Source organism: Streptopelia decaocto (genome assembly GCF_964273445.1).
Source record: "Streptopelia decaocto genome assembly, chromosome: 17".
NCBI lineage: Eukaryota > Metazoa > Chordata > Aves > Columbiformes > Columbidae > Streptopelia > Streptopelia decaocto.
In genome coordinates, this window is record NC_138672.1 from 1860857 (window position 1) to 1885366 (window position 24510).

Sequence of the window (24510 nt, forward strand, 5' to 3'; positions counted from 1 at the left end):
GTTCAGAAAAAGAAGAACACCCTGAAATTCAGGGGAAGGGAAGGGAAGGGAAGGGAAGGGAAGGGAAGGGAAGGGAAGGGAAGGGAAGGGAAGGGAAGGGAAGGGAAGGGAAGGGAAGGGAAGGGAAGGGAAGGGAAGGGAAGGGAAGGGAAGGGAAGGGAAGGGAAGGGAAGGGAAGGGAAGGGAAGGGAAGGGAAGGGAAGGGAAGGGAAGCCGTGTTACTCCAGCTACCACCGTTCCCCAAGGCAGTTCGAGCAGGACCAGCGCTAAGGCAGAAATTCCTCTGTAGGGATTCATCCCCTTCCAATGCATTTCAAAGGAGACTAAGGCAGTTGAGCAAAGCGTGAAGTCCTGCTCTGAATTAAGTGTGACACCTGCTTTCATATATGGGACTATGAGAGTCATCCATCCCTGCTGCTGCCCCAGATGTGGCACCGGTCTCAGTCAGTACCGCACATCCCCTCACACGGGCAGAGGTGCCGTACGCTGCGCTGCGGACACCGCGGTTTGCACGGGATCCATCGCTCTGGAAGCGCAGGAACGGGACCTGTGTGCACCGCAGGGAACCTCCTCACCAGTCAATGTGTTGATCTGGCCATTGTTATCGGCAGCTCCAACTTGTGGGACAGCATCCCCAGGCCGAGATCCCACACACAGCACCCAAGATCAACAGCTACATGTTCCTCTCCTAGATTATTGGGTTTTTTTAATTTCTCAGAATTCTGCATTTGAACGATCCCTTCATTTTACCTCTGCAGTTAATATAATACCTTTGGTGTACCTTTCATAAGGAAAGGGAACAACACAAATCCCTTACAGATCATAAAAGACAATACAGCCTAATGACTGATCCACCTCGTAAGGGAGGAGAAATTACTGAAGACTAGTAAACTCCTGGGAGGGTTTTAGATTTTAAATACTTCGCCCCCCTTATGTCTCAGCTTTCACACCAACTGACTAAGTTTAATTATATTTACTTATCTTCCTATCAGGGTTTGTAAGGATTATCCTATTAACTTTTGAACACCAGTCTGAAGATGTGAAGATTAATATGCGATATAGTGTTGCTGCCAGGTGTAATAAGCCCACAATTTGTGGTTAGAAAACACTTTTTAGTCCAAGAAGAGAAAATTGCATATCTCGGGCTGATGACGGAAAGCTTCGCGGGGTAAAAACTAACGGTGCACCGAAAGGTGTCTGAGGCAAGGTCCCAAAGAGAAGAAACAATCAACAATCCCCGCTAACAACCAGAGCCAAACAAAGCAGATTTCGTTAGGTAAGTGGTGGTGAAGCAGATCTATGCAGTGATGCAAAATGTGTTACTTTGCTGAGAGCCTTAAAAATCCTTACCCCCAACCCCAGTCTATGCAAAGAACACAAAGGGCTGTGAGGCTCCTGCTTGCCAAGGGTTATCTCCTCCCAGCTGACGGGCCCGTAACTCACGAGAACAGATCCCGGATGAATAATGACCTGACTCTTGCGTGAGCGGAATGGAGGCATAACTCAACGCTGACCATCGCGTGTTTACGTAGCGCCGTTCTGAGGTCAAGATTTATTTCACATCATGGAAGAAGCAGTCTATTAGTCACAAGCACTTCATTCTTTGACAGCACAAAGTGATAATTCCCATAACTTACCAGCTTTGGTTTTCAATATCATTAATTAAACCTTGAAATACCCCGCGATAAATCACAGCAGAAATTCCTTGCTGAACATGGAAGAAGACAAATTGACTTCATTTGTTCTTTATTGGTGAGATAACTCCACAATGTGTTGCAGTACCACATACCTGGATCTGCATTAAATCGGTCTAGGAGCCTGAAGACCAGCTTGCTCAGCATTTTGCGGTTAAATTTCTCTGGTTTGTACCCGGACAGGCCTTGATATTGGCTGTAAGCAAACAAACAATATCACAAACATCTGTGGAATTGCCTGAAGCCCATTTCTCTCATAGCAGACAGTGAAGAGCAGAGGTGTTGGGGTTTGCCGGGTGTTGGTAACAACGGTCCCCTGCCCTCCCTGAGTGACAGCAAAGAGCCAACTACACAACCACACGGATTTCCCAGCCAAGTCCAGAGGCTTGTTTGAAAGAAAGAGAAAGGGAATGATTCCCTCACATCTCTTTTTCAAAACTAAGACAGCAACTATTACATTCACCCTGTATGACTGTGCTGTTGGCTTTGTGAATGACAGGAGCTATTCTAGCAAGAAACAATTTATAAATTAAAACACACACGACTATTTCACGAGCATATGAAGGTTAACCACTCACATCTCTTGTTTTTCTGCCACTTCATCGCAGAATTATCTTCCTGCAAAACCTGTACAACCGATACTGAAACTCACCCTTCTCTGCAGCAAAGCACGAGAGTCTGATTGCTCCAACCTCCTGCAGGAAGCTTTGACATTGCTATTAATGTATTGCTAAGATCTACTGCACAGGTTTCATTCTGCACTCCCCTCTCCCAGCAGGAGCTGAGCATCTGTCAATAGGAACGACACCTCTTCCTATGGACTGAGGTGCTGGAGGAGCCTCTGGCACAGACACCAGAATTTCCCCTTTCTCAGCTGAAAAGTGGATATATTGCACTCCATTACTCCGGGAAACAATCTCAGACAGACAAGCAGAGAACACACTGTCCTCTGACAGCAAGTTGGCCCCAGCTGTTCAGAAAGTCAACAAGCATTTCTACCTTGTGATGTCTCTGATATTAAAACCAGGTTCACACCACGTGTCGAGGATCTGCAAGAGCTTGCTCTGGAGCTCGGGATAGTCTCCCACGTAATCTTCCACCAAGTTCGTTTTATCTTGGAGCAGCAGCGGCGTGCACATCTAGGAGAAGAAATGACATTTAGAGCACGGTGGCGCTGGTCACGGTGTTGGGCAGCTCGCAGAGGGCACAGCGCACATCCTGTCTGTGACACTGCGGAGCTGGCCCGTCCCCTGCTCACACACGGCAACTCCCAGACCCCGCTTCACCCCCCAGTGCTGCCTAAAAGCCATGTGACATTTTCAACACAATTAGCAAAGCTTCAAAACAGCAAAAGCACTAAATTCCATCACAGCGACAACCGCTTGTCAAGAGCACAGCTACAATTTTGTATAACAGCAGCTGGAAAGACAGTCCAGTACACCGGACTGGGGTCTAACCAAATCAACTCTATGGCTTCCCTAGATGAAACCGCACATCGGTGATGCAGCAGATAGTTCTTGGGAACAAATGAAAGCCTCCAGCGAAAGGCAGCACAGTGTGGAGAGCCGGGATGGATCAGAAGGTGGGTCTGATGACAGAGGAGCCTGCAGAGGAAATGACTCACCTTCTCTACATCTTGATCTGGCTGTAATTTTAGCTTAATGCTCAGCACTGCTGCCTGGAAAATAGAAAAAAAAAGAGTCTGTTTAGGAGAAGAACACCACAGTGGATAAATGAGTATTATTCCAAAGAGAAGTATATATGCTATTATACAAATTTTTAATGTGTTAATGATGTCTGCTACATTATCAAGTACAAATAAATCATATAAACATTTGGCCACATACATTCCACTTAGAAATGCACAAGAACGCTCCTGGCAGAGCCGCATATTCCAAGCAGCACGGCCCGGAGTCAACGCTGGAGCTGAGGTTGTGTGGCAGAACGGGACGGAGCGAAGTGCTCGCACAAAACCAGCTGAGACTGATATTTCCCATCAATTAAATTGTATAAACCACCCGACCCACGACATCTTTCTGAGTTAACGTTATCCATCTTGCTGTGCCTTTTCCATTTGGCCACATGGCTGCCTTTTCTGAAAGCAACTCAAGACTTAAAAGACTCTAAAATCAAGAGGTCTCAGTGCTTAAAATCGCTGCTCAGCTCCACACCCAAGAGCACTCGGCTTCACCGCCATCAGAAAGACGTTTATTTTTCCCTTTTGTGGTATCTACAAATCTTTGATAAGCCGAGACCTGCCACGTTCACAAATTAACTCCAAATTAGTATCTTTTGCAGCTGAGGAGGCTCCGCTGCGCTGAGCTGCAGAACCGGCTCAGCCGCCGCTGCCCCGCGACTGCAGAGATGCAGGGAGGTCTGGCCGCGCGTCGCTCGCGAGGGATGGAAACCCATGGGGATTCCAGCAGTGAACAGTGTCTCATTCCTGTAGTGTGTGAAAATACTTGGATCGCAAATATAAAATAAGCATATAATGGCTTTCTTTAATATAGTGTATTGTTCCAGTAAATAGATTAATAAGGAGCCTTCTCGCACATTTGTGTGTTAGTACTGATGTCACTGTGAAGTGGGTGGCAAGGATGTTTTACGTGAAGTGTTCTTCTAATTATTTTGCAAAGTTAGGCTGTATTTTCCAAAATGGTTGTAAACAGCATCTGAAAACACCACGTTCTGACCCTCCCGCGGCGTTTAACGCTGAGCACCAACAGGACAAGAGTCCGGCACCAACTGAGCTCACTAATGCCTGTTTACTCAGATGGGGATAAAACCAGCACGTTAGGGCTCAGAGGAAAAGCTCTTATCTTTATTGGGTTTCTCTGCTATCTGCAATTGATTTTGATTAGAGAGAATTATCATGAAATTGAAGGATTTGTTTGTCAGCCCAGTGGTGCTCACGGCACAATCCAGTTCACGTCACCTCGGGGGAAATCCCTGTTTGTATTTCACCCACTGCATTGGAGACCGAGTGTACAAAAGCAACAACCAATGCTCACCACGTAAGTTCAATCGTTCAGTCTTAATGTCCAGAAAGAACAGAGGGAAGTGTGGAGAGACATCACCTCCCCAGCCCAGGTGTTGCAGACCCAGCTATCAGTGGGAAAACGCTTTTGTTTTTAATATGTTTTGGTTTGGGTTTGTTTTTGGGGGGGTTGGGAGGTTTTGGGTTGTCTGTTGAACACCAAATGAACACTGTGCCCCTGGTGGTCGACACTTCATCCCACAGAGAGAAGTCAGCAGAAGAGCTTGACGTGACAAACGCAGGAACGAGCGCTGACGTGACCGTGCGCTACGAACCAGGCCCAGCGTCGGTTCCCAGCCCAGCTGTTACCTCCACACTTCACAACTGTTCCACCCGCTCAGAGGCCGCTTTGCGGAGCTCCACAAGCATCAAGTACCTTTTCTCTCAGATTATCAGATGAACACCACAACGTTGAAGCTGAGCAATTACACCCGTATGCAAGATGGAGGTTGCTGCTTCTGTCTTGGACCTGATGAAGGGGTTTGGGTCTCCAAGCTTTGGTAGCTGGTTTTATCTTTAAAAAACACTTGCAACTCTCCAAGTCTTGTTTCACTATTTGATCTCATTAGCACCTTTCATTAAACAATTATTTGTTAATTTTAACATGCATGCATACAATGGTTTCCCTAATAGCTTTTTAATGTTCACACGCATGTTCAGATTAACCTAATTGCAGAACTGCTATCTAAATGGCATAGTTTTATCTCCACCTCTATCAACCGTACAGGTGACTTAATCGGATGAACATGTGCAGTGTCAGGTCAGGTTTTCCCGTTTAACTGGGTGTATGTTCTACTTTGCACCAAAGACTGCAGAGCCAGGAAGATTCATTTCATAGAATCATAGAATCATTTCGGTTGGAAGAGACCCTCAGGATCATCAAGTCATAACCCAGCTCTGGCACTGCCCCATGTCCTGAGAACCTCATCTAAACACCTTTTAAACCCCTCCAGGGATGGTGACTCCAGCACTGCCCTGGGCAGCCTGTTCCAATGCCCCACAGCCCTTTGGGGAAGAAATTGTTCCCCACATCCAACCTCAACCTCCCCTGGCGCAACTTGAGGCTGTTTCCTCTGCTCCTGGTGCTTGTTCCTGGGGAGCAGAGCCCGACCCCCCTGGCTCCAAGCTCCTTTCAGGCAGTTCAGAGATCAGAAGGTCTCCCCTCAGCTCCTGTTCTCCAGCTGAACCCCCCAGGTCCCTCAGCCGCTCCCATCACACTTGTGCTCCAGCCCCTCACCAGCTCCGTTCCCTTCTCTGCACTCTCTCTAGTATCTCAATGTTCTTCTTATGATGAGGGGCCCAAAACTGACCCCAGGATTCAGGTTTTGGCCTCCCCAGTGCACAGTGTACAATGGCACAATCACTTCCCTAGTCCTGCTGGCCACACCAGTGCTGGTACCAGCCAGGATGCTGGTGGCCTCTTGGCCACCTGGGCACACGCTGGCTCATGTTCAGCCGCTGTCACCAACACCCCCAGGTCCTTTTCCACCGGGCACTTTCCAGCCGCTCTTCCCCAGCTGCAGCGTTCATGGGGTTGTTGTGACCCAGGTGCAGGACCCAGCACTTGGCCTTGTTGAACCTCAGACAATTGGCCTCCGCCCAGCGATCCAGCCGGTCCAGACCCCTCTGTATGGCCTTCCCACCCTCCAGCACATCAACACACCCACCCAACTTGTGTCATCTGCAAACTTACTGAGGGTGCCCTCGATCCCCTCATCCAGATGATTGATAAAGAGACTAAACAGAAGTGGCCCCAATACTGAGCCCTGGAGACACCATTTGTGACCGGCCAACAACTGGATTTGGCTCCATTCACCACAACTCTGGGCCTGGTCATCCCGCCAGTTCTTTACACATCGCGGATACACAGAATCACAGAATCACAGAGTGTCAGGGGTTGGAAGGGACCTGGAAAGCTCATCCAGTGCAATCCCCCCATGGAGCAGGAACACCCAGATGAGGTTACACTGGAAGGTGTCCAGGCAGGTTTGAATGTCTGCAGAGTAGGCCATGAGCTGCAGCTTCCCCGGGAGATGCTGTGGGATAACCAAAGTGTGGAGAGACATCACCTCCCCAGCCCAGGTGCTGCAGACCTGGCTCAGAGGAACCGTCCTGCTGTCAATGTTCCTCTTCCAACAAACCCCACGAGCCGGTTTTTATCACCATTTTACCGTCACCCAGCTGAAGGAGCTGAGGGAGCAGAGGAACGCGGTGCTGGCAGAAACGTCCCGCAGCCCCGTCCGTGCGCGAAGCCAAACGCGGCAGGAGACGCGTGAGCCGCCCCAGGAACAGCCGGCCCGGCTGTGGCTCCACGGGCTGGCTGAGCAGCGAGGCCAACGCAGATAACATCAGCGTGTTTACAATAGGAATAATAAGAGAAGAGATATGAGTAACTGTAATAAAGATGAAAGTGCTTGGCAGCTGTGCCTGTGGTCTCAACTTTGAGCTATTTTAAGATTTTGTTTTGTTATTATCGTGTTTCGAATTGTTTCGCTCCACAAACAAGTTTTGTGTAAAACGACCCTATTTTTAACAGTCTGTTTGTAGGCGATAAGATCTCCAGAAAAGCAACACCACATCCACAGGCTCGTTTTGGAGTTAGAAAACAAACACTTGGATAGGCAGACAGCGTGCTGTGACCGACGCGGTGAGAATCCCCCTCCCCAGCCAAGAAAGGCGCATTTCCACCGCGGTGCTGAATCCCCCAGCCGCGCCAGCACACAACCCAGTGGATCCAACCGCAGATCACCCATCTCGGCTTGGATCAGCAGGGCAACAAAAATCCGCAGCAGCAACCTCCCCCACATCAGCTGATCAACACAAGAAAGATCCCAGTTAGGATGCAGGGACATGGAAAAGCTCCGGAGAACACTAACATCAGTTTATCAGGGTCTACTCACCCTCCCTCAAACTATAAAGACAAAGTGCGATAGTCCTGACTGGTGGTACAAGTTGTCTTTTCACAAAAATATGTTTCATACATAGAGAGTTCCTGGCGTCTGATCTGATAACAGCAAAGAATTAGCATTATTGCTACAGATAGAAGTGTTTAACAGCGATGCGGGAAGGATGCTCCCTCTCTTGCCGTGTGTCCCCAGGTGGACGTGGGACAGGTATGTGATGAAGCCACCGCTTAGTACAGGAGAGAAGGTGACGACCCACTGCCTGAACCAAATCCATCAATGTCTGTGAGTCCCCTCACTGTCCTCGGGGAATTTTGGGCCACTCTTTGATTTAATTATGGTGAAAGCAAAAATCATATTTGGACATTCTGTGCTAGTTTTGTTCCCCATGCATGAACATTTAAAAACACAGCACAGGAGCACTGGATGAGGATGGGGAAGAATCCAAAGCTGGGCGATACCACATTAAATGGTATCTAAAACGCGTGGAGGTGCACTGACCATGGGATGGGGGAAGTTGCCCAAGCGTGACGCGTTCAGGCCAAGCCACAAGCACCGGAGCACTCCTCTGGTCACACGATTGCAAAAACAAGAGTATGGGAAAATGGGGAGTGTTGTGATGCGAACACCCAGAGCACCCCAGCCCAGAACCTGCCCCTCTCTGCGTGTGCAGAACGCAACTGGCTCTGTCTCATCTAAAAATGACTATTCTTGCCATATACAGTACGAGGCGCAGGAAGCCACACGAGATGTTATCTGCAAGGGCATGTGCGCTTGGGTGGTGTCTACACCGAGAATTCGGGCAGCTTTCCCACGGGGGGGTTCGCAGCAGAGGAATCAGCTCTTGGTGGTGGCGCCGCTGGGAGCGGTGAAGCAGGACACACAAATGGGCTCTGATGACTCCTGCATTACTTTGCTGTAGGCAAGTTGGGACAACACAGAGGTAAATACGCCCGTAACTCACTCTGTGCGGTATTTCTGAACCAACGGGGAAGGAATCTCTGAAAAGCCAGAGAACAGACTGAACAACAGAACGAGAGTTTGCAGAGGAAAAGCCAACGTCAATCCTAACAAAATCACAGTGATCAAAGCCTGGATACATAATAACAGTAGAAATAATCGAGTAAAAGGCACACCAGCATTAATCATTGGGAACATCTGGTTTGTGTTTTGGAATCACTCATTTCAAACTTGTGGCTAATCAGCTTCGTTCAACCTCTCCGAGTGCATCGCTGCATAGTGCATGACATCAGGTTAGATGTTTAATTACTTCCTGCCTAACGAGCATACAATACACACAGCTGTCTTCAGGAAGATCTTCAGAAATGAGAAAAACATGAGATTTCCCAGGTCCACTTTCAAGAGCGCATGAACATAGTTCACAAGGAGTGAGACCGTCACATTGAAGCTGTGACAGGTTACTCAGAACTGAAGAATTTAAGGTAGAGTGAGAAAGTCGAGGTGGGAATATGTGTGTGCACAGGTAAACTGAAACAAGCATTTCTGTGATTTGTCTTCCTAAGGTCACTCCAAGCAGTTTTAGACCCGGTTTAACTGGTCAGTGAGCAGTGAGCAATGCTGGCTGCTCCGGCCGGCAACGCACGGCGTCCACGCTGCGCTGCAGCACCACAGCCGGTCCACAGGAAAAACGGGTCGAGACATCATCATCTTCACACCAGAAACATCCCCTGTAACATCCTCCTTGCTTTTCTTCTCAATTATTATTTTTAATTGAAAAGAAACACGGAAATTCAAATGCACACACTTTAAAATACAGTAAGAGCTGAAGAAGCCTTTGTAATTAAGGCGGTGAATGGGGGAAAGAAGCAGAATGAGAGATGTTTTCACTGCCCTGAGAACAGCTCAAAAAAGTCAGAGTGAAGAGACCCAAAATCCGAGTATCCATTAATGTGCTCAACCAATCTCAACACTGATCTGCATGGGCAGATTTGCCAAAATACACCACGTGTGCTCAGCACCATGTATGAAGCGGGACTGCAAACAACAGCAGAACTGGTGCTCGAAACATCGCTGCACTGACAATCAAACGTTGTGCTGCTCCCTGAACTATGTGTTTCTACACCTTTGCATACTTGTACCCCTTTAACTCTTTGCTCAACCATACACTCTACCAAATTACCAAATCACTTGTGTAACGGTATGTATTGCTGATAAAACATGGAATTCTGTGTCTATGGAGCTTCTTCTCTGGATACTCCAACTTACTTATGAGAAATTTTTACAACTGGATTTTAAGATAATCCACATTATCTTAATTATAAGGGCAAACACTGACTTTAACATATAGGATTAAGCTCCATTATTTGTAGAAATTATAGGATGAAACACTAGTTGAAAAAATATACTCTGCTTTTGAAAATAGAGAAATGTGGACAGACAACGACCAACAAAATCCCTGTGCCATCAATCCTTTAAGAACCAAACTGAGGAAGGGGAGCAAAGTGCCGCTAGCCACTGATGCAGAGAGGTCGGAGAGGGAGCTCTCTCGGCCCCAAGAATATTTCTGGTTGTCAGAGGCTAAAAAGATTATTTATTGTTTCCTTCCTAAAGCCAGCGCCACTGCCACCTGTTCAGAATGGACTATAAAGCTGTTAAACAAGACGAGAACTTTGATGCTGACTGCGAAAACAAGTTCCACTGTATGTGACCCGACCAGCGCTCACCGCTGATCCAGAAGCAAAGGAATGTGATTTTCTTCTTTAAGCGCAGCTATCTTTTTACCTTTATAAGCTGTTTAAAAAAATGTAAATAAAATAACTCAGTGGACAATAGAGGGCATTCATCCCACAGAAAGACAGCCGCCACCCTTAGACATGAAATATCGCGGCACATTAAGTCATGAGACCCCGCTAATCAAAGCTGACAGGGCCCTGAATGTGATTTCTGCTGAGACTTAGCGATATCATGGGGCACTGAAGCATGCACAGCCTGCCAGACTGCCCCTGTTCATGTGACAATGGCTTTTATTCCCGAAAGGGGCCTGCGAGTGACAAGAGTCCCCTTTGTCTTTAGGCTCCCGCATTCGCAGTGCAAGAGAGGTTCATTCAACCAGCCCCAGACACTCTTTGAAAGGCTGAAGTGTAACATAAGATGACCATGAAACACTAGCTTGCCTTCTGCCTACCCCTCATTCTTCTCAAGCACAGCCTGGCCTATTCAGGGCCGCTCACAGACCCGCTCGCGCTGCATTACCCCCGGTCTGCTGAATCCCCGCATTGTCCCGGCCCCACCAGCAGCCACGGCCCTTCCCACAGCAACATCCATCCACCCCACAGCTCCATCCGTCCACCCCACAGACCCATCCATCCACCCCACAGCCCCATCCGTCCACCCCACAGATCCATCCATCCACCCCACAGCCCCATCTGTCCACCCCACAGATCCATCCATCCACCCCACAGCCCCATCCGTCCACCCCACAGTTCCATCCATCCACCCCACAGCTCCATCCGTCCACCCCACAGATCCATCCATCCACCCCACAGCCCCATCCGTCCACCTCACAGATCCATCCATCCACCCCACAGCCCCATCCGTCCACCCCACAGATCCATCCGTCCACCCCACAGCCCCACTGACAGCCACAGCCCTTCCCACAGCAAAATCCATCCATGCCACAGTTCCATCCATCCACCCCACAGCTCCATCCATCCACTCCACAGCCCACCGACAGCCACGGTCCTTCCCACAGCAAAATCCATCCACCCCACAGCCCCGCTGACAGCTACGGCCCTTCCCACAGCTCCATCCACCCACCCCACAGATCCATCCATCCACCCCACAGATCCATCCGTCCACCCCACAGATCCATCCATCCACCCCACAGCCCCATCCGTCCACCTCACAGATCCATCCATCCACCCCACAGATCCATCCATCCACCCCACAGCCCCATCCGTCCACCTCACAGATCCATCCGTCCACCCCACAGATCCATCCATCCACCCCACAGCCCCACTGACAGCCACGGCCCTTCCCACAGCAAAATCCATCCACGCCACAGTTCCATCCATCCACCCCACAGCTCCATCCATCCACTCCACAGCCCACCGACAGCCACGGTCCTTCCCACAGCAAAATCCATCCACCCCACAGCTCCATCCACCCCACAGCTCCATCCATCCACCCCACAGCTCCATCCATCCACCCCACAGCCCCACTGACAGCCACGGCCCTTCTCACAGCTCCATCCACCCCACAGCTGCCCTGACAACCATGGCCTTTCCCACAGCTCCATCCACCCCATGGCCCCACCGACAGCCTGGGTCGAAGCTGGTGTGGAGCCTGTGGGTTCAGAGGACTTCTTAGAAGGGGACAAAGCCACCCCATTTCACCCAAAACGACCTGAGCGGGAATGTCAAACCCGCCTGTCCCTCCCCGCCATGGCTGCAGAGCGGGGAGCCGCTCGCCCGGCCCAGCGCGCCCTGCGAGGCCCCGCGCTGCCGCGCTCCCTGCAGCTGCCAACGCCATTCACACAGAATGGATAAACCCCAAACGGGCCAGACACCTCAAACCCCACTGATACATCTCTGCTTCTTCCTTTAACTGCCACTGGATCAGCTTGTTTTCTGCATCGCGGGAGCACTAGTGCCATCCTCTGGCCAGTGCTCCTGCCAGGTGCTCGTCAGTTGCTAAATCAGAATAAGGTGACTGCACCTGCGGCGTCGCCCACCAAACCCAGCTCCCTGCACACAGCCAAGGGTCTAAAACACCCATCGGGCAGCATTGCTGCAAATGTCCCTGCTGAGGGACCCACAAACTGGCTCAGCATTTTGACCATCTCCACTAAAACAAGGCGCTCGGGGAGGGCCAGATGCACTTCGGAAACCAATAACCAACCGTCCACAGGGATCTCTGGGATCTCGTGTGCTGAAGATACCTCCCTCCAAAAGCTCTGCGGGGGGAAGGAGCGGAGCAGGGGACCTCTACGGTTCACACACCAGGAAATGCTTTCAAACAGGCAAAGGGTACAATGTGCTCCAGAATGAATGCTTGTTGTCTTATTGTAAATACAGCAAGAAAATAAATAGTGACAGCAAGGATTTATAGGGATTTCTGTCCTTCCAGGTGAGAGACAGAAGAGCCCAAAATCCTGTTTTAGCTGTGAGTGTGCTTCACTACCCCATCCGAACGATGGGGAAGAGCCGGACAAACAGACACATCCCAGCAAGTGTGAGAGCCCCAGGCCCAGGTTTGGTGGGTTGGTTCATGTGAACATAGGTAAGGCCAGTCCCCACGGCAGGCAAAGATCTCCTGCTATTCTCGAAGATAATTCCATCCATCCTTCTGGCAGCAAAGCAAAACCAGAAGAAAGTTATGGCTGAGGACAAGCAGCAGCTGAGGTTTCCTGCTCTTCACACTGGAATGACTGGTGAATGGGCTTTGCTGGGGAAGAGAGAACAGAAAAACAATTCCACAAAAACAAGAATTTGGAGCTTTCCAAAGTCAGATCTAGAAAGAACCGCATTTCTAATGAAAACAATAAATGTCTTTGGAGCCATGACCTTAAAAATCACATTTGAATATAGTCAAGTACTGCACTTCTGATAGGTTCTTCAAACACATCTAAAAGCTTATTGAGCAAAAGAGTAAGTTTCAAGCAGCCACCTGTGAACTTCTAATCAAACATGAAATATCCTATTTTCAGTATTCAAAGATACCAACGAGGATGGAATTCCACAGTCTCACCTGGGAATTCAACTTTATGGAAGAATAGGATTTTAAAATTCTATTTGGGTTTTTGCTTTTGCTACACAAGATGAAGCTGTTCTACACCATCAACGTGAACCACCTTTCTTCGAGAAAAACAAACCTGAGTTTTTTGCATTTAACAAAAAGAAAGAGGAAAGAAAACCAAACCACCCCGTTAACAGAATTGTAGTTTTGCAGTCTCAAGTACCAAGACATCGCGGTGACACCACGAATGCTGCATGTGCTCCGAACCACAGGGCACAACACATCAGACTCCAGGCTGGGTGAACTGCCCGTGTCGGCCACTCAAACGAGTGGTAACACATTTTGATATGAGCCTCCATGGCAAAGGGGCTTCGAAACTCCTCAAACTGAGGACCCTTTGGTTGGGTAACCACATGGGAACAGAGACTTTCCAGCCGGTCCTCGCTGCATGCAGAATGGAGACAGCACAGCAGGTCTAGGACCGACTACTAAAATCCCTTCTTTTCTTGCCAAGGAAAACAAAAGAGAACACAACCACCCTCTTAAATTCTCCAAATTAAACCCTATTAACCTATTACTTCCAAAGGTCAAAACCAGGATGGAAGGAGGGTTCACTGGCACTCTGTACTCAGCCATTAGGAAAAATGAGGTTGAGCGCAGCCTGCTCGGGTACCCGGGAAGCGCGGGCTAAGCCGAGCCATTCACAGCGTGCAGCTGCTGAGATGAAACGGAATTCACATTGAAATGCATCCAAAAAAGGACACAGACGTTCCCAGAGAACTGGAGAGCTGGGTAGGTAAATTTACTTGAAAGACATGACCCACCTCTTTGTAATCGCCCCTGTGATAAAGATGACTGACGTGTCCAAGCAAATAGTTCCGGTCTGCTGTATGGAGCTGGTAAATGCTGATCAGAGGGTCAAGCAGATTAGCTGGGCACTGGGCTAGTATGCTGAGCACACGGGCCTGCAGCTTCTTCAGCGTGATGCCAGACTGGAGGATGAAAAAATCACACACAGATTTAGTAAAGATGGCCACAATTCAACGGCAGTTGAGACGCAGCTTGTTTAAACAGTGGAATAAGCCAACTCCTCGGGCAGGGATTCTCCACTTTCCCCATGGAGTCGGCGAGCAGAAATCAGAACAATATGATACACGTTTTTTTGCACAGAATCCGATTTAAAAATTTAGTGGGATAATTGTGGAAAAGGCATATGGCCTTGTGCAAAAGTAAAACATGACACTGGAGAAACGCCCTCTTTTACTAACGCAGCGATTCAGAAATTCTCCCCTCTGGCTCCCAGCAGAGTCTCTGAACACAGCGGCTCCCCTCGCAGGAGATCTCACCTATCAGGCATAAGGATCCAATTTGCATTCCCAGGCTTGCTCCTGGGTGCAAGAAGCGCAGGAAAAGCAAAAGCATCATCCAAAGCTGCACAGATAGATGGATTAGTCCTTGCGTTCCTACACGATTATTCTCTTGCGACACAGGAATTTCAGTGCCAGAAGCACTTCACTGCACTTTGCAAATGCTGTAATGGCAGAGCTCAACACCTCTAAAGAGCCATTTGGAAACACGGGAAATGAAACAAAACAAATATAAAAAGTATCTTGCAGTTCAGAGCCAAAAGCATACCAAAAAAGAGATAACATCTCAGTAGGTCAGAACACTTGAAGGCATAAGGAATGGTAAACATTAGGATGTATAACCCACTGACTCGATGTTACAAAGCTAATCGTTCAGCTGCTGAAAGCCATACTGGTACCATTTTCTGCATTCCCGATGATAAAAGCTCCCCAGCATATGGCAGGAGTTAAGCCATCAAACAGTAACTGGCTGCTATTTGCAGAACTGGAAGAATATGCAGAGTAGATTACTGCGCTGGCTCTGATGCTGACAGCAGGGACGCGAGTTCCAGGGGAAACCCCCAGCCCGGCAAAGGCTGCAAGACCAACTCTTGGTCAACACAGTTTGACCTGCAAAGACGGGAATCCCAGCCTGGAAGGGGAAACGGAGCTCTCGCACCACAGCTCTTAAGAGTATTTGAGCTCCAGGCCCGCATACAGCAGGTAACGCCAGGTAATGCCGTCCCAGCGTGAATTTCACACCTCATCATACAGTGTTTCAAGGGAGTGGAGCATCTCCCGTGTGAGGAAAGGCTGAGGGAGCTGGGGCTCTGGAGCTGGACAAGAGGAGACTGAGGGGGGACTCATTCCTGGGGATCAATATGGAAAGGGGGAGTGTCAGGAGGATGGAGCCAGGCTCTTCTGGGTGACAACCAGTGACAGGACAAGGGACAATGGGTGCAAACTGGAACACAGGAGGTTCCACTTGAATTTGAGAAGAAACTTGTTCCTGGTGAGGGTGGCAGAGCCTGGCCCAGGCTGCCCAGGGAGGTTGTGGAGTCTCCTTCTCTGCAGACATTCCAACCCGCCTGGACACCTTCCTGTGTAACCTCATCTGGGTGTTCCTGCTCCATGGGGGGATTGCACTGGATGAGCTTTCCAGGGCCCTTCAACCCCTCACATTCTGGGATCCTGTGTTTGGATGAGACTACTGGACTATGGAAAAAAGTGAACTCGGGGACACTTGTGGGACATTACGATCAATTGCCCTCTCTCGCCGCTCTCTCATTCTCTCTCTAACCTGTTGAGCAGCAGGATGCTCTTTCATCCAGAGCTGCAGCTCGGTGACGATGCAATACCCCAGGGAGTGGCCCTTCCCCTTCCAGTCGCCGCTGCCCTCCAGCATGGCCAGGAGTCCCGCCAGCGGCTCCTCCAGCCCCGCAAAGCCCCGCCGGGCTTCTTCCTTGAGCTGCGAGACACAAAACCACATTGTCATGGACAAAAAGATTAGTGAATCCTCCCTCCCCCCAGCTGAACACAAAGCTGTATTTTTTTTAATTTAATCTATTCAGAGAGGTAACTGTTGCTATTCAGCCACCATCCACGCCTCCAGTGACTTTTCATGTCATTACAGATTCCTTCATGGCTCACTGCACCTCAAACCCAATGGGAAAAGCAGCAATTGTCCACACTAATTATCCCATAAAGACAGAGAAGTTGTTCTGTGGGGCAGACAAAGGGACTTGGGATTTGGGGGAGGGGGAGGAAAGAAGTGAGCTGGAGAATGGGGTGTTATTGGGAAAATGACAATATTGAAGGTAGAGAACCGGGCTCAAAATCCTACTCATCTTCTAAGAGACTAGTAATAACGCATATAAACATCTCCTCCTCACTCTTGTACCACAGCCTTTCATATTTGACCTTATACCCACTTCAGCCGCAACGGCATAATGCTCCTCACCATAACAGGAGCAGTTAGGGGTATCTACATAGTTTGCATTTTACACACAAGATTAAAAAGAACGAAATATCAGAGTTCAAACTCTGTTAGATCACCATCCTGCAGATCTACGCTCCTCTTCTCCAAGCCCAGCTGAGCAGGGTGCGTTCCCCAGGCTCCGCACCCCTCGGCGGGGCCGGCGGCCGTCCCAAGGGCTCGGGACATGGGAAAACGCCACGCCGTAAATCTTAGGAATCCCATGGTGACGTGTTTAGAAATGTGAAGGAATTGGACACTCACTTTGTGAATGTTAATAGGCTACTTACTACCCATCTGGTAGAAGTGATAAATTAGCCGCCCTGAGCAGTATCGGGGTGATGTCGGCGCTAGGAGCAGTTTCCAGGGCGCCGGGAGCGCTGGGGGCGCCCGCCCGCACCGCGCAGCCCCCAGCGGCCCCAGCGCGGCGGACACGGCGCAGGACGCTCCGAGCAGCTGCTCTTCCTCTGCTGGCTAAACAGCAAAACCCCAAGGATGCTCATTCCCGCCTGCAGCCAGCGCTTGTGATTTACTGTACACGACGTAGCTTCCAATGGAAACAACATATCATTTGAAGAATGACATGGAAAACAAGAGAAAATCTACAGGAAAATTTGCCAATTAATTTGTTCTTTTTTATTCATTGACAATATTTCCTCAAAGACAGTTATTTTCCGTAGTGCCTTTCATGTCTGGAAAAACCACAAAACGTATCGTTTCAGACAGAAACTGTTTCTTTCTCACTAGATTATCAAACACAGCATGAAAAAGCTGATGACTAACGAAGATGTGACTTTAGATAACACATTTCTGCCTGTAAGTATTTTTCCCTGTGGCAAGAATTTGCGACGTTAAACACAGGGCTCCGGCTTCACTGGGAGATCCAGCAGAAGGAACAGGCAAGTTCTTCCCCAACCACAAACATCCAGCACAACAGCCAAAGGAAAACAAAGCAACTCGCCAACTAAATTGCACTGTTTATACACGGTCTCTCTTTCTCTTTCCTTCCCCCCAAAGCCCCACTTCAGCACATTTAGACTGAACAAAGAGCTTTCTCCACACCACTCAGCTCCTCCTTGGGCTGGACTCACAGGCCTGGCTTTGGCAGGTCGGGCTCAGCAGATACCAGGTAGAGCAGAGCAGAGCATCTCCAAGCACTGACACAACAGCCCAGAGCACCAACTGCTTTTATCTAGACCAAGCCTTGCCTTCGGACAAACCTTCTGCTAAACTTCCCAGCAATCTAAAGACTATGTATAGGGAAAAGTAACAAAAAGGCATGAGACACCTAAATCAGAGAGGAAAGAGTGCTGAGCTGCCCGGCCGGTCGCTCTGCCAGAGGATTCCTCCCAAACGTGTCATTGCCATTTCCATTTCCATCGATTCCCATGGCAGGGAATGCTCCTTGGGGGATTTCTACAGTCTGACAGATCACGGGAATAGGAAAATGTTGCTGATGCTCAAACTACATATTCCTTCACTCCGTTTTGGTCCCTTATTTCTAGGTACACAGCTCAGAGCAATCTGCTGATGCTTCTCTATTTTAAAACTGTCTTTCCTGAGTAGGAAATGAGCGCTTCTTACAGCCGTGTGCCAGAACCGAGCTCAGGCCATTGGACAGACACCCTCCTCCCGCTCTTCGTCACTCAATTGAGACCAACAGGCTGACTCACAGAAGTTAACAGAGGGTATTGACTTGTGTGAAAGGCAAAGAGGCTCCCAACCCGGAGCAGCTGTGGCTGCCCCATGAAGGGTGCAAGGCCGGGCTGGCCGGGCTCTGAGCAGCCCGGCCTGGTGGAAGGTGACCATGGTCTCTACATGGTCTCTAAATACATGGTCTCTAAAGTTCCTTCCGACCCAAACCACCCTGTGATTCTATGATTTAACGTCACTGGAGCAGACTGAGCAGTGTTTAAGCCAGTTTCTGTCCCTCCTCTGAGCCGGGCGGTTGGATGTGAGCAGCAGCACGTTGAGCATCGCAGAGCAGGCGGCAGCTGCCCCTGAACAAAGTGTCTGCATGTGCTGTGCGTGCATCACAGATCTGAAGGCCAGCGATGCCCTGAGCGTGGATCAGCCCATCTCAGTGACAGCAGGACAGGCACGTGTCACACACCGCTGGGGACACCCACGCTGTGCTCCCCTCCTTGGAAGCAGCTGCCGCCTGTCCCACCGCAGCATCCGCACCTCTCTGAACAGCCTTTCCTCGTGGGTCAGAAACACACCGTCGTGGTGCAGAAACGCATTGTCATGGTTCAAAATGCATCATCATGGTTGAGAAACGCATCGTCGTGGTGCAGAAACGCACCGTCGTGGTTCAAAAACGCACCGTCGTGGTGCAGAAACGCATCATCATGGTTCAAAAACGCATCGTCGTGGTGCAGAAACGCATCGTCATGGTTCAAAAACGCATCGTCGTGGTGCAGAAATGCATCGTCGTGGTTCAGAAACGCATCGTCGTGGTTCAAAAATGCATTGTCGTGGTTCAGAAATGCATCGTCGTGGTTCAGAAACGCATCGTCGTGGTTCAAAAATGCATTGTCGTGGTTCAGAAATGCATTGTCGTGGTTCAGAAACGCATCATCGTGGTTCAAAAATGCATTGTCGTGGTTCAGAAACGCATCGTCGTGGTGCAGAAACGCATCGTCGTGGTTCAGAAACGCACCATTGTGGTGCAGAAACACATCGTCATGGTGCAGAAACGCATCGTCGTGGTTCAGAAATGCATCCTCCAGGTTCAGACCACGCTTCTGCCCCTGCCTGCAGCCCCACCTGAAGGAGGGACCCAGGGGGACAGACCTGTCCCCATCCCCAGGGAGCTGTAAACCCAAACTCTGCAAAACCACCATCGCGTGGGGACGGTCGCTCCAGAAAGGAACACATGGAGCGAGCAGAGCTGCGAGTGTGACTCACGGGGACCCTCACGTTTCCAGCCCCAGCAGGAACGCTGCAGCGCTCTCTGCCCACGGACACGTCGATGGGAAGCTCTGTCTTCTTCACAGTATTTTTCTTCACAATCCACACACATCCCAGGGTACACGGTACAGAGATTTTGATGATCACTCATTCCTGCTGTTGTTTTGTGGGATTAACTGCCCTCAAGACCTAATAAATATTTTTTTTTCCTCTAGCTCTTAAGAAAACTCGACAGAAAGCTCAAGGCTTCCGAGTTGCTGAGCTCGAGTCTACGTCGGGGACGGACCGTTTGGAAAGGCACCTCTCTCACTGTTTCCAGCTGTTTAATTATCCTGGCTGGGAAGCACAGACTATCAGCGATGCGAAGCCTACGTGCGGTGGACAAGGCCAATGACCGCCCGCTGTGGACACCGACGTGCACAGCCACACCGGCCACTGCACAGCCACACATTCCACGTGGTGAGCTGCAGCTTTTTGGGTGTTGTAGGAAAGAAATCTTGGCTGCGAACCTGCCTGAACAATGCAGAGTTAAACACGGGAAACTTAGCACCAAGTTGATGCATCTACTGGTTTTGTTAAGTTTTCTAGCTCCTAAATTTAGATGAATTTTGCTCCCTATGAGGAGTCTCCATGTAGAGCCCATAGGGCACCGTATAAAAATACAGCAGCTAATTTTAGACAGGCAGTGCGAGCTGCATTCACTGCTCTAAGAGACAAAACCAAACCAAAGCAGAAAAAATGGTGAAACTACTTTAAATACGAAGGCTTTGATATCACTCCACTTGGCAAAGAGCACTTTTCTCCTGACTCCAACCCTCATTTTCTTCAGCTCCTAGAAATATTCTTTCCCCTCCCCCAAAGATCCTCCATTTAATGGACAAAAAAAGTGTTTAAAAGAAAACAAAAGCAACTTCGTTGGGTTTTTTTTCTCTCTCTGTAGCTCAGCCCTGCAAACTTCAGCTCTTTTATATGCGCCCCTGAGCTGCTTCACATCACACAGAGCCACCTTTTCTTTCCAGTCCTCGCTGCGAACGCGCCGGCTCTTCCCCCGTGTGCTGGGGCTGAAAGCGCTGCTGAAGAATTGCAGGGCTGACCTAAGCGCTCTGTGTCTGGACATGCTCTGCATGCGCTTATGAGGGAGCTCGGCCTTACCTTCTTCATCTCCTTCTTTGTCCAGAGGAGCTGAAGGGTTTTCAGCAATAGAAGCGGGTCCTGGCCTGGAGGAGGGGGAAGGGGGAGAGAAAAACAAAACAAACCAGATTTATTGGCTCTATACAGGCAGCCTAGACACACTGGTGCATTGTTTCACCCAAATCAGCTACTCCACGCCACCGCGTTTGAAACCACCAACCTTCCAACTGTCAGTCAGGATTAAAGTGCTCAAATCCCTCACTCTGAAACCCTAACAAAATAACAGTCATCATCCATGCATGGCTTAACTAAACACCCACGCGGGCTCGGACCCTGAAAAGCTGTATTGGGGCATTTACAACTAAATCACGGTGCTGCGACGCGTCCAATGGATCCCCAGCAGCCCCCCCAGCGCTGCCCCTGTGGAATATTAAAGCAGGCCGGTGCGGGAAGGGAAAGCGCCTCGCACACGTTGGAGAGCACTCCGACACACCGCTGTTCAATGGAAGGGCTGCACAGCGCCAACCTCCGCGCAGCCCCTGGGTGAAGGTGCGAGTGGGTGAATCACGGGGAGCTGAGTGAGTCCGGGTGCTCGGCAGCGAGAGAAGGAGAGAGGAAGCGCTGCTGGGATTAGTGGCGAGGCTAAAAATATACAAGAGCGATCAATTATTTCAAAAGAAGGTTATTTGGAACTTTTCTCTTTGACTTTTCAGCTGGTTATTTGAGAACTTGCATTCAGCTGATCTATTATCATTCATCACACCAGTATTATTCATCAGACCGTTACTCATCACATCAGTATTTCTGAAACTAATGCTTAGGGATATTTCATTTTAAAAACTGTAACTTTTACTGATATCTGGTTCTACTTAATTCCCATTTACTTACGAAACCGTGACTCAGAATATTCTGAATGAAAATCTCCTGTATCAACAGCTTAGACGTGAAGAATGAATGTAAAAAACATGAATGAGTTCTCCAAAAGCTCTCCTCATATATTTAGTGCTCCTCTTACGTTTTCATAAAGCCAAAAGAAAAACGTTAAACTGAAAAGGAAACATCCCCTCAATCACCTTCTGCGTTCTACACTTCCCAAACAGCTCATTTCCAAACGCTGGGTTTCTTAGTGTCCCATCTGACTTCATATTTCAGGTCACAAAAAGTTATTTCAACTGTGAAAAGCTCCACCTCATCCAACTAAACTCCAAAGCACTTCATTGATCAAATATTTCAAGAAGCAGGCTGATCACTGGTCAAGCCAAGAGAACGACAGTGTTCCCATTAGCCACCAAGCTCTGGGAAACACCAGCCAAATTAAAAACGCCACCTTTACAATTCATGAACTACTATTTTCTCTCGTCTCTGGTTGCTCTGAAATCTCGAACTCGCCAAGCGCTGCTTGTTCTCAGCTCCCGCGTCTCCTTTGGAAAAAGAAAAGTCTCTTTTTACAGCAAAACAGAAGAAAATCCAGATCCCTGCTCCCCACAAAATTAGCAACTACCAGTGGAATTCAGGCCGTATGTGTGCACACACACACTCTGCTCCTGGCCTGCTTCCCAAGGAAATTTATACACACATACTAGAATGCAACCCAGTGTGTAACCAAATACACTGTAAATCTGCACTGTAATTAATGCAGGGAGCGAGCCCGATCCAGGAAATGAGAGCGGCTCGGAACGCCCCGCGCTGCACACACAGCCAGTAACTCAACTGCTGAAAGAGCTTTCTCAGCCTCAATCAACAAAACGAGGCCTTTTCTTACGTGACTTTTCCCTGCCTTACCTCCCCGAACTGAAACCTGACCTCAGCGGCGTCTGGATGCGCAGATGCATGGAAACCATCTATCCAGTCAACGTTAAACGACTCAACACGTTGCCGTCGCGGTGCGTGGGGAACAGCTTTTCCCTGCTCAGACCTTGGGCACGGACGCCCCCGTCGCATCGTTATTCTGTGGAACATCTCTATGCCCAGCGCCAAACTGCTGGGACAGGACAAGGCCAACCATCCACCCCAACCAGAGGGGTTTGCTCCCCGGGCAGTCGGGTGTAGGGAAGAGGCAATTCCCACTTGATTCTCCAGAACAGGGAGGGAGAACATTGAACTATTAGCACTGGTGTCGGACCAGCGCTGTTCTTCCTTCATCCTCAGGTCCAAGGGGGAACACCGCTTCCCACCATTCCATAGAAGGTCAAATCACTTTTACTCCATTTTGTACATTTCATAGAACGTCCTGAGCTGGAAGGACCCACCAGGATCATCGGTTCCAACTCGTGTCCCTGCACAGGACACCCCACAGGTCACCCCGTGTGTCTGAGGACGTTGTCCAGTCTCTTCTTGAACACTGACTTTCCACCAGAGTGGAATGACTCTGCAGTTCATGGACCTTGAGTGATTGTATCCAGCTACTCTCCAGCAAGAACATAAGATGTAAATGGGAAGCTCCACATCATTTTGGCTCTGGAAATGAATGAAATCTAATCTTTTCTTTCTCCCACAGGACTTCTTTGGGGGACTGGCCTCCTCATGGTTCTCCTGGCACCCTCAAGAGTAGAAATGCCTGACTTTGGCAGGGACTGTGAAGCAATCACAGATTCACAGATGGTTTGGGTTGAAGGGACCTTCCCAGCTCCCCAGTCCCCCCCTGCCATGACAGGGACATCTTCACCAGCTCAGGTTGCTCAGAGCCCCGTCCAGCCTGGCCTGGGATGTCTCCAGGGATGGTTCATCCACCACCTCTCTGGCCAACCTGGGCCAGGGTTAAATAACAGTAACAGAGCTGTTATGTTCCCGCTGGAACACCAGCCAGGATCCTGATCATCCACACCCGAGAAGGAAACAGAGAAGCAGCATAAAACTAATGCCAGGACATCCGAGGGGAAAGGACAGGACCTTACAAGGAGTTTCATAAGTCTCCCAGAGCAAATCTGGAGAGCAGACGATTGCTCAACACAAAAGGGAGAGAGGAAGAAATACAAGGGAAGGAAGAACAAAGCACAGCAACTGCAAACCAAATGGTCATAACCGAACCACGAATGCATCTGGGCTCAACTCGGAGGACAAGAACAGGAAAATTCTGGAGCGACCTCTGGCCACTGCAGTAAGAGCAAGAGCAGCAATTACTGAGATACGGGTGCAAGAGCAGTGACAGAACAGTGCCTGCAGAGGCCAGAAAACACCTTCACACATCACACCAAGAACATACAGAATCTGCACTTCTAAAGAAAAGTTAAATTCTGCGGAGACTCCCACATCCTGAATAGACCTCCAGCGACTAGCAAGGGCCATTCAATGAGCAAAACAAACCAAACAGGGACAAGGCCACATAAACCAGCATAAAAATGCACCGTGGCAGGAGGGGAGCAGCACACCCTGCACCCCCGTGGGGCCATCGTGTGGGGCTGAGCTGTGCCCTGGTGTCCTGGCTTTGTTAGAAACAAGCTTCTCTTTTAGTGAATGTGCCTGTCAGCTAAAGCTTCATATGAGCTGCATTTTCCTGGAGAACCAGAGGCATGTTTTGGTGAACACAGCAATGGAATGTGAGGTTATTGATAAGGACAGATTCACATCTCGCCAGAGGGGCAACGAGAAACAGGGGACCAGAAATTGACCAACGGAGTATAACATCCCATTCACATCATACTTCATATAAAAGTGGGAGATCACGAGGATCTCGTCCCTTTTCCTTATGGTGACATTAGGAGAGGACCTTGCAAGTCATCCCTGCAAACTGAGCCCAGTGACAGACTGAATTCAGCTCCGGTTGGCTGCAGAGTCCAGTCCAGGACTTCAGCTGCCGGCTCTGCAGTTGCTGGGA

General features: G+C 49.4%; 1 protein-coding gene across 8 annotated transcripts in view; it reads right to left on the reverse strand.

The window, feature by feature from the left end:
• Window positions 1-24510, reverse strand: part of EXD3 (exonuclease 3'-5' domain containing 3) — a 301277-nt gene that overhangs the window by 183862 nt on the left and 92905 nt on the right. For 4 of the 8 annotated variants that reach the window (XM_082067865.1, XM_082067867.1, XM_082067866.1 and 1 more), the window contains 6 exons: window positions 20718-20782; window positions 15978-16145; window positions 14156-14323; window positions 3319-3372; window positions 2694-2833; window positions 1790-1890 (listed from right to left, as the gene is read on the reverse strand). In XM_082067865.1, the coding sequence (XP_081923991.1) occupies window positions 1790-1890; window positions 2694-2833; window positions 3319-3372; window positions 14156-14323; window positions 15978-16145; window positions 20718-20782 (696 nt within the window). Of the gene's footprint in view, window positions 1-1789; window positions 1891-2693; window positions 2834-3318; window positions 3373-14155; window positions 14324-15977; window positions 16146-20717; window positions 20783-20916; window positions 20937-24510 lie in introns of those variants that run through there. The other 4 variants (XM_082067868.1, XM_082067869.1, XM_082067870.1 and 1 more) reach the window with 3 other exon arrangements.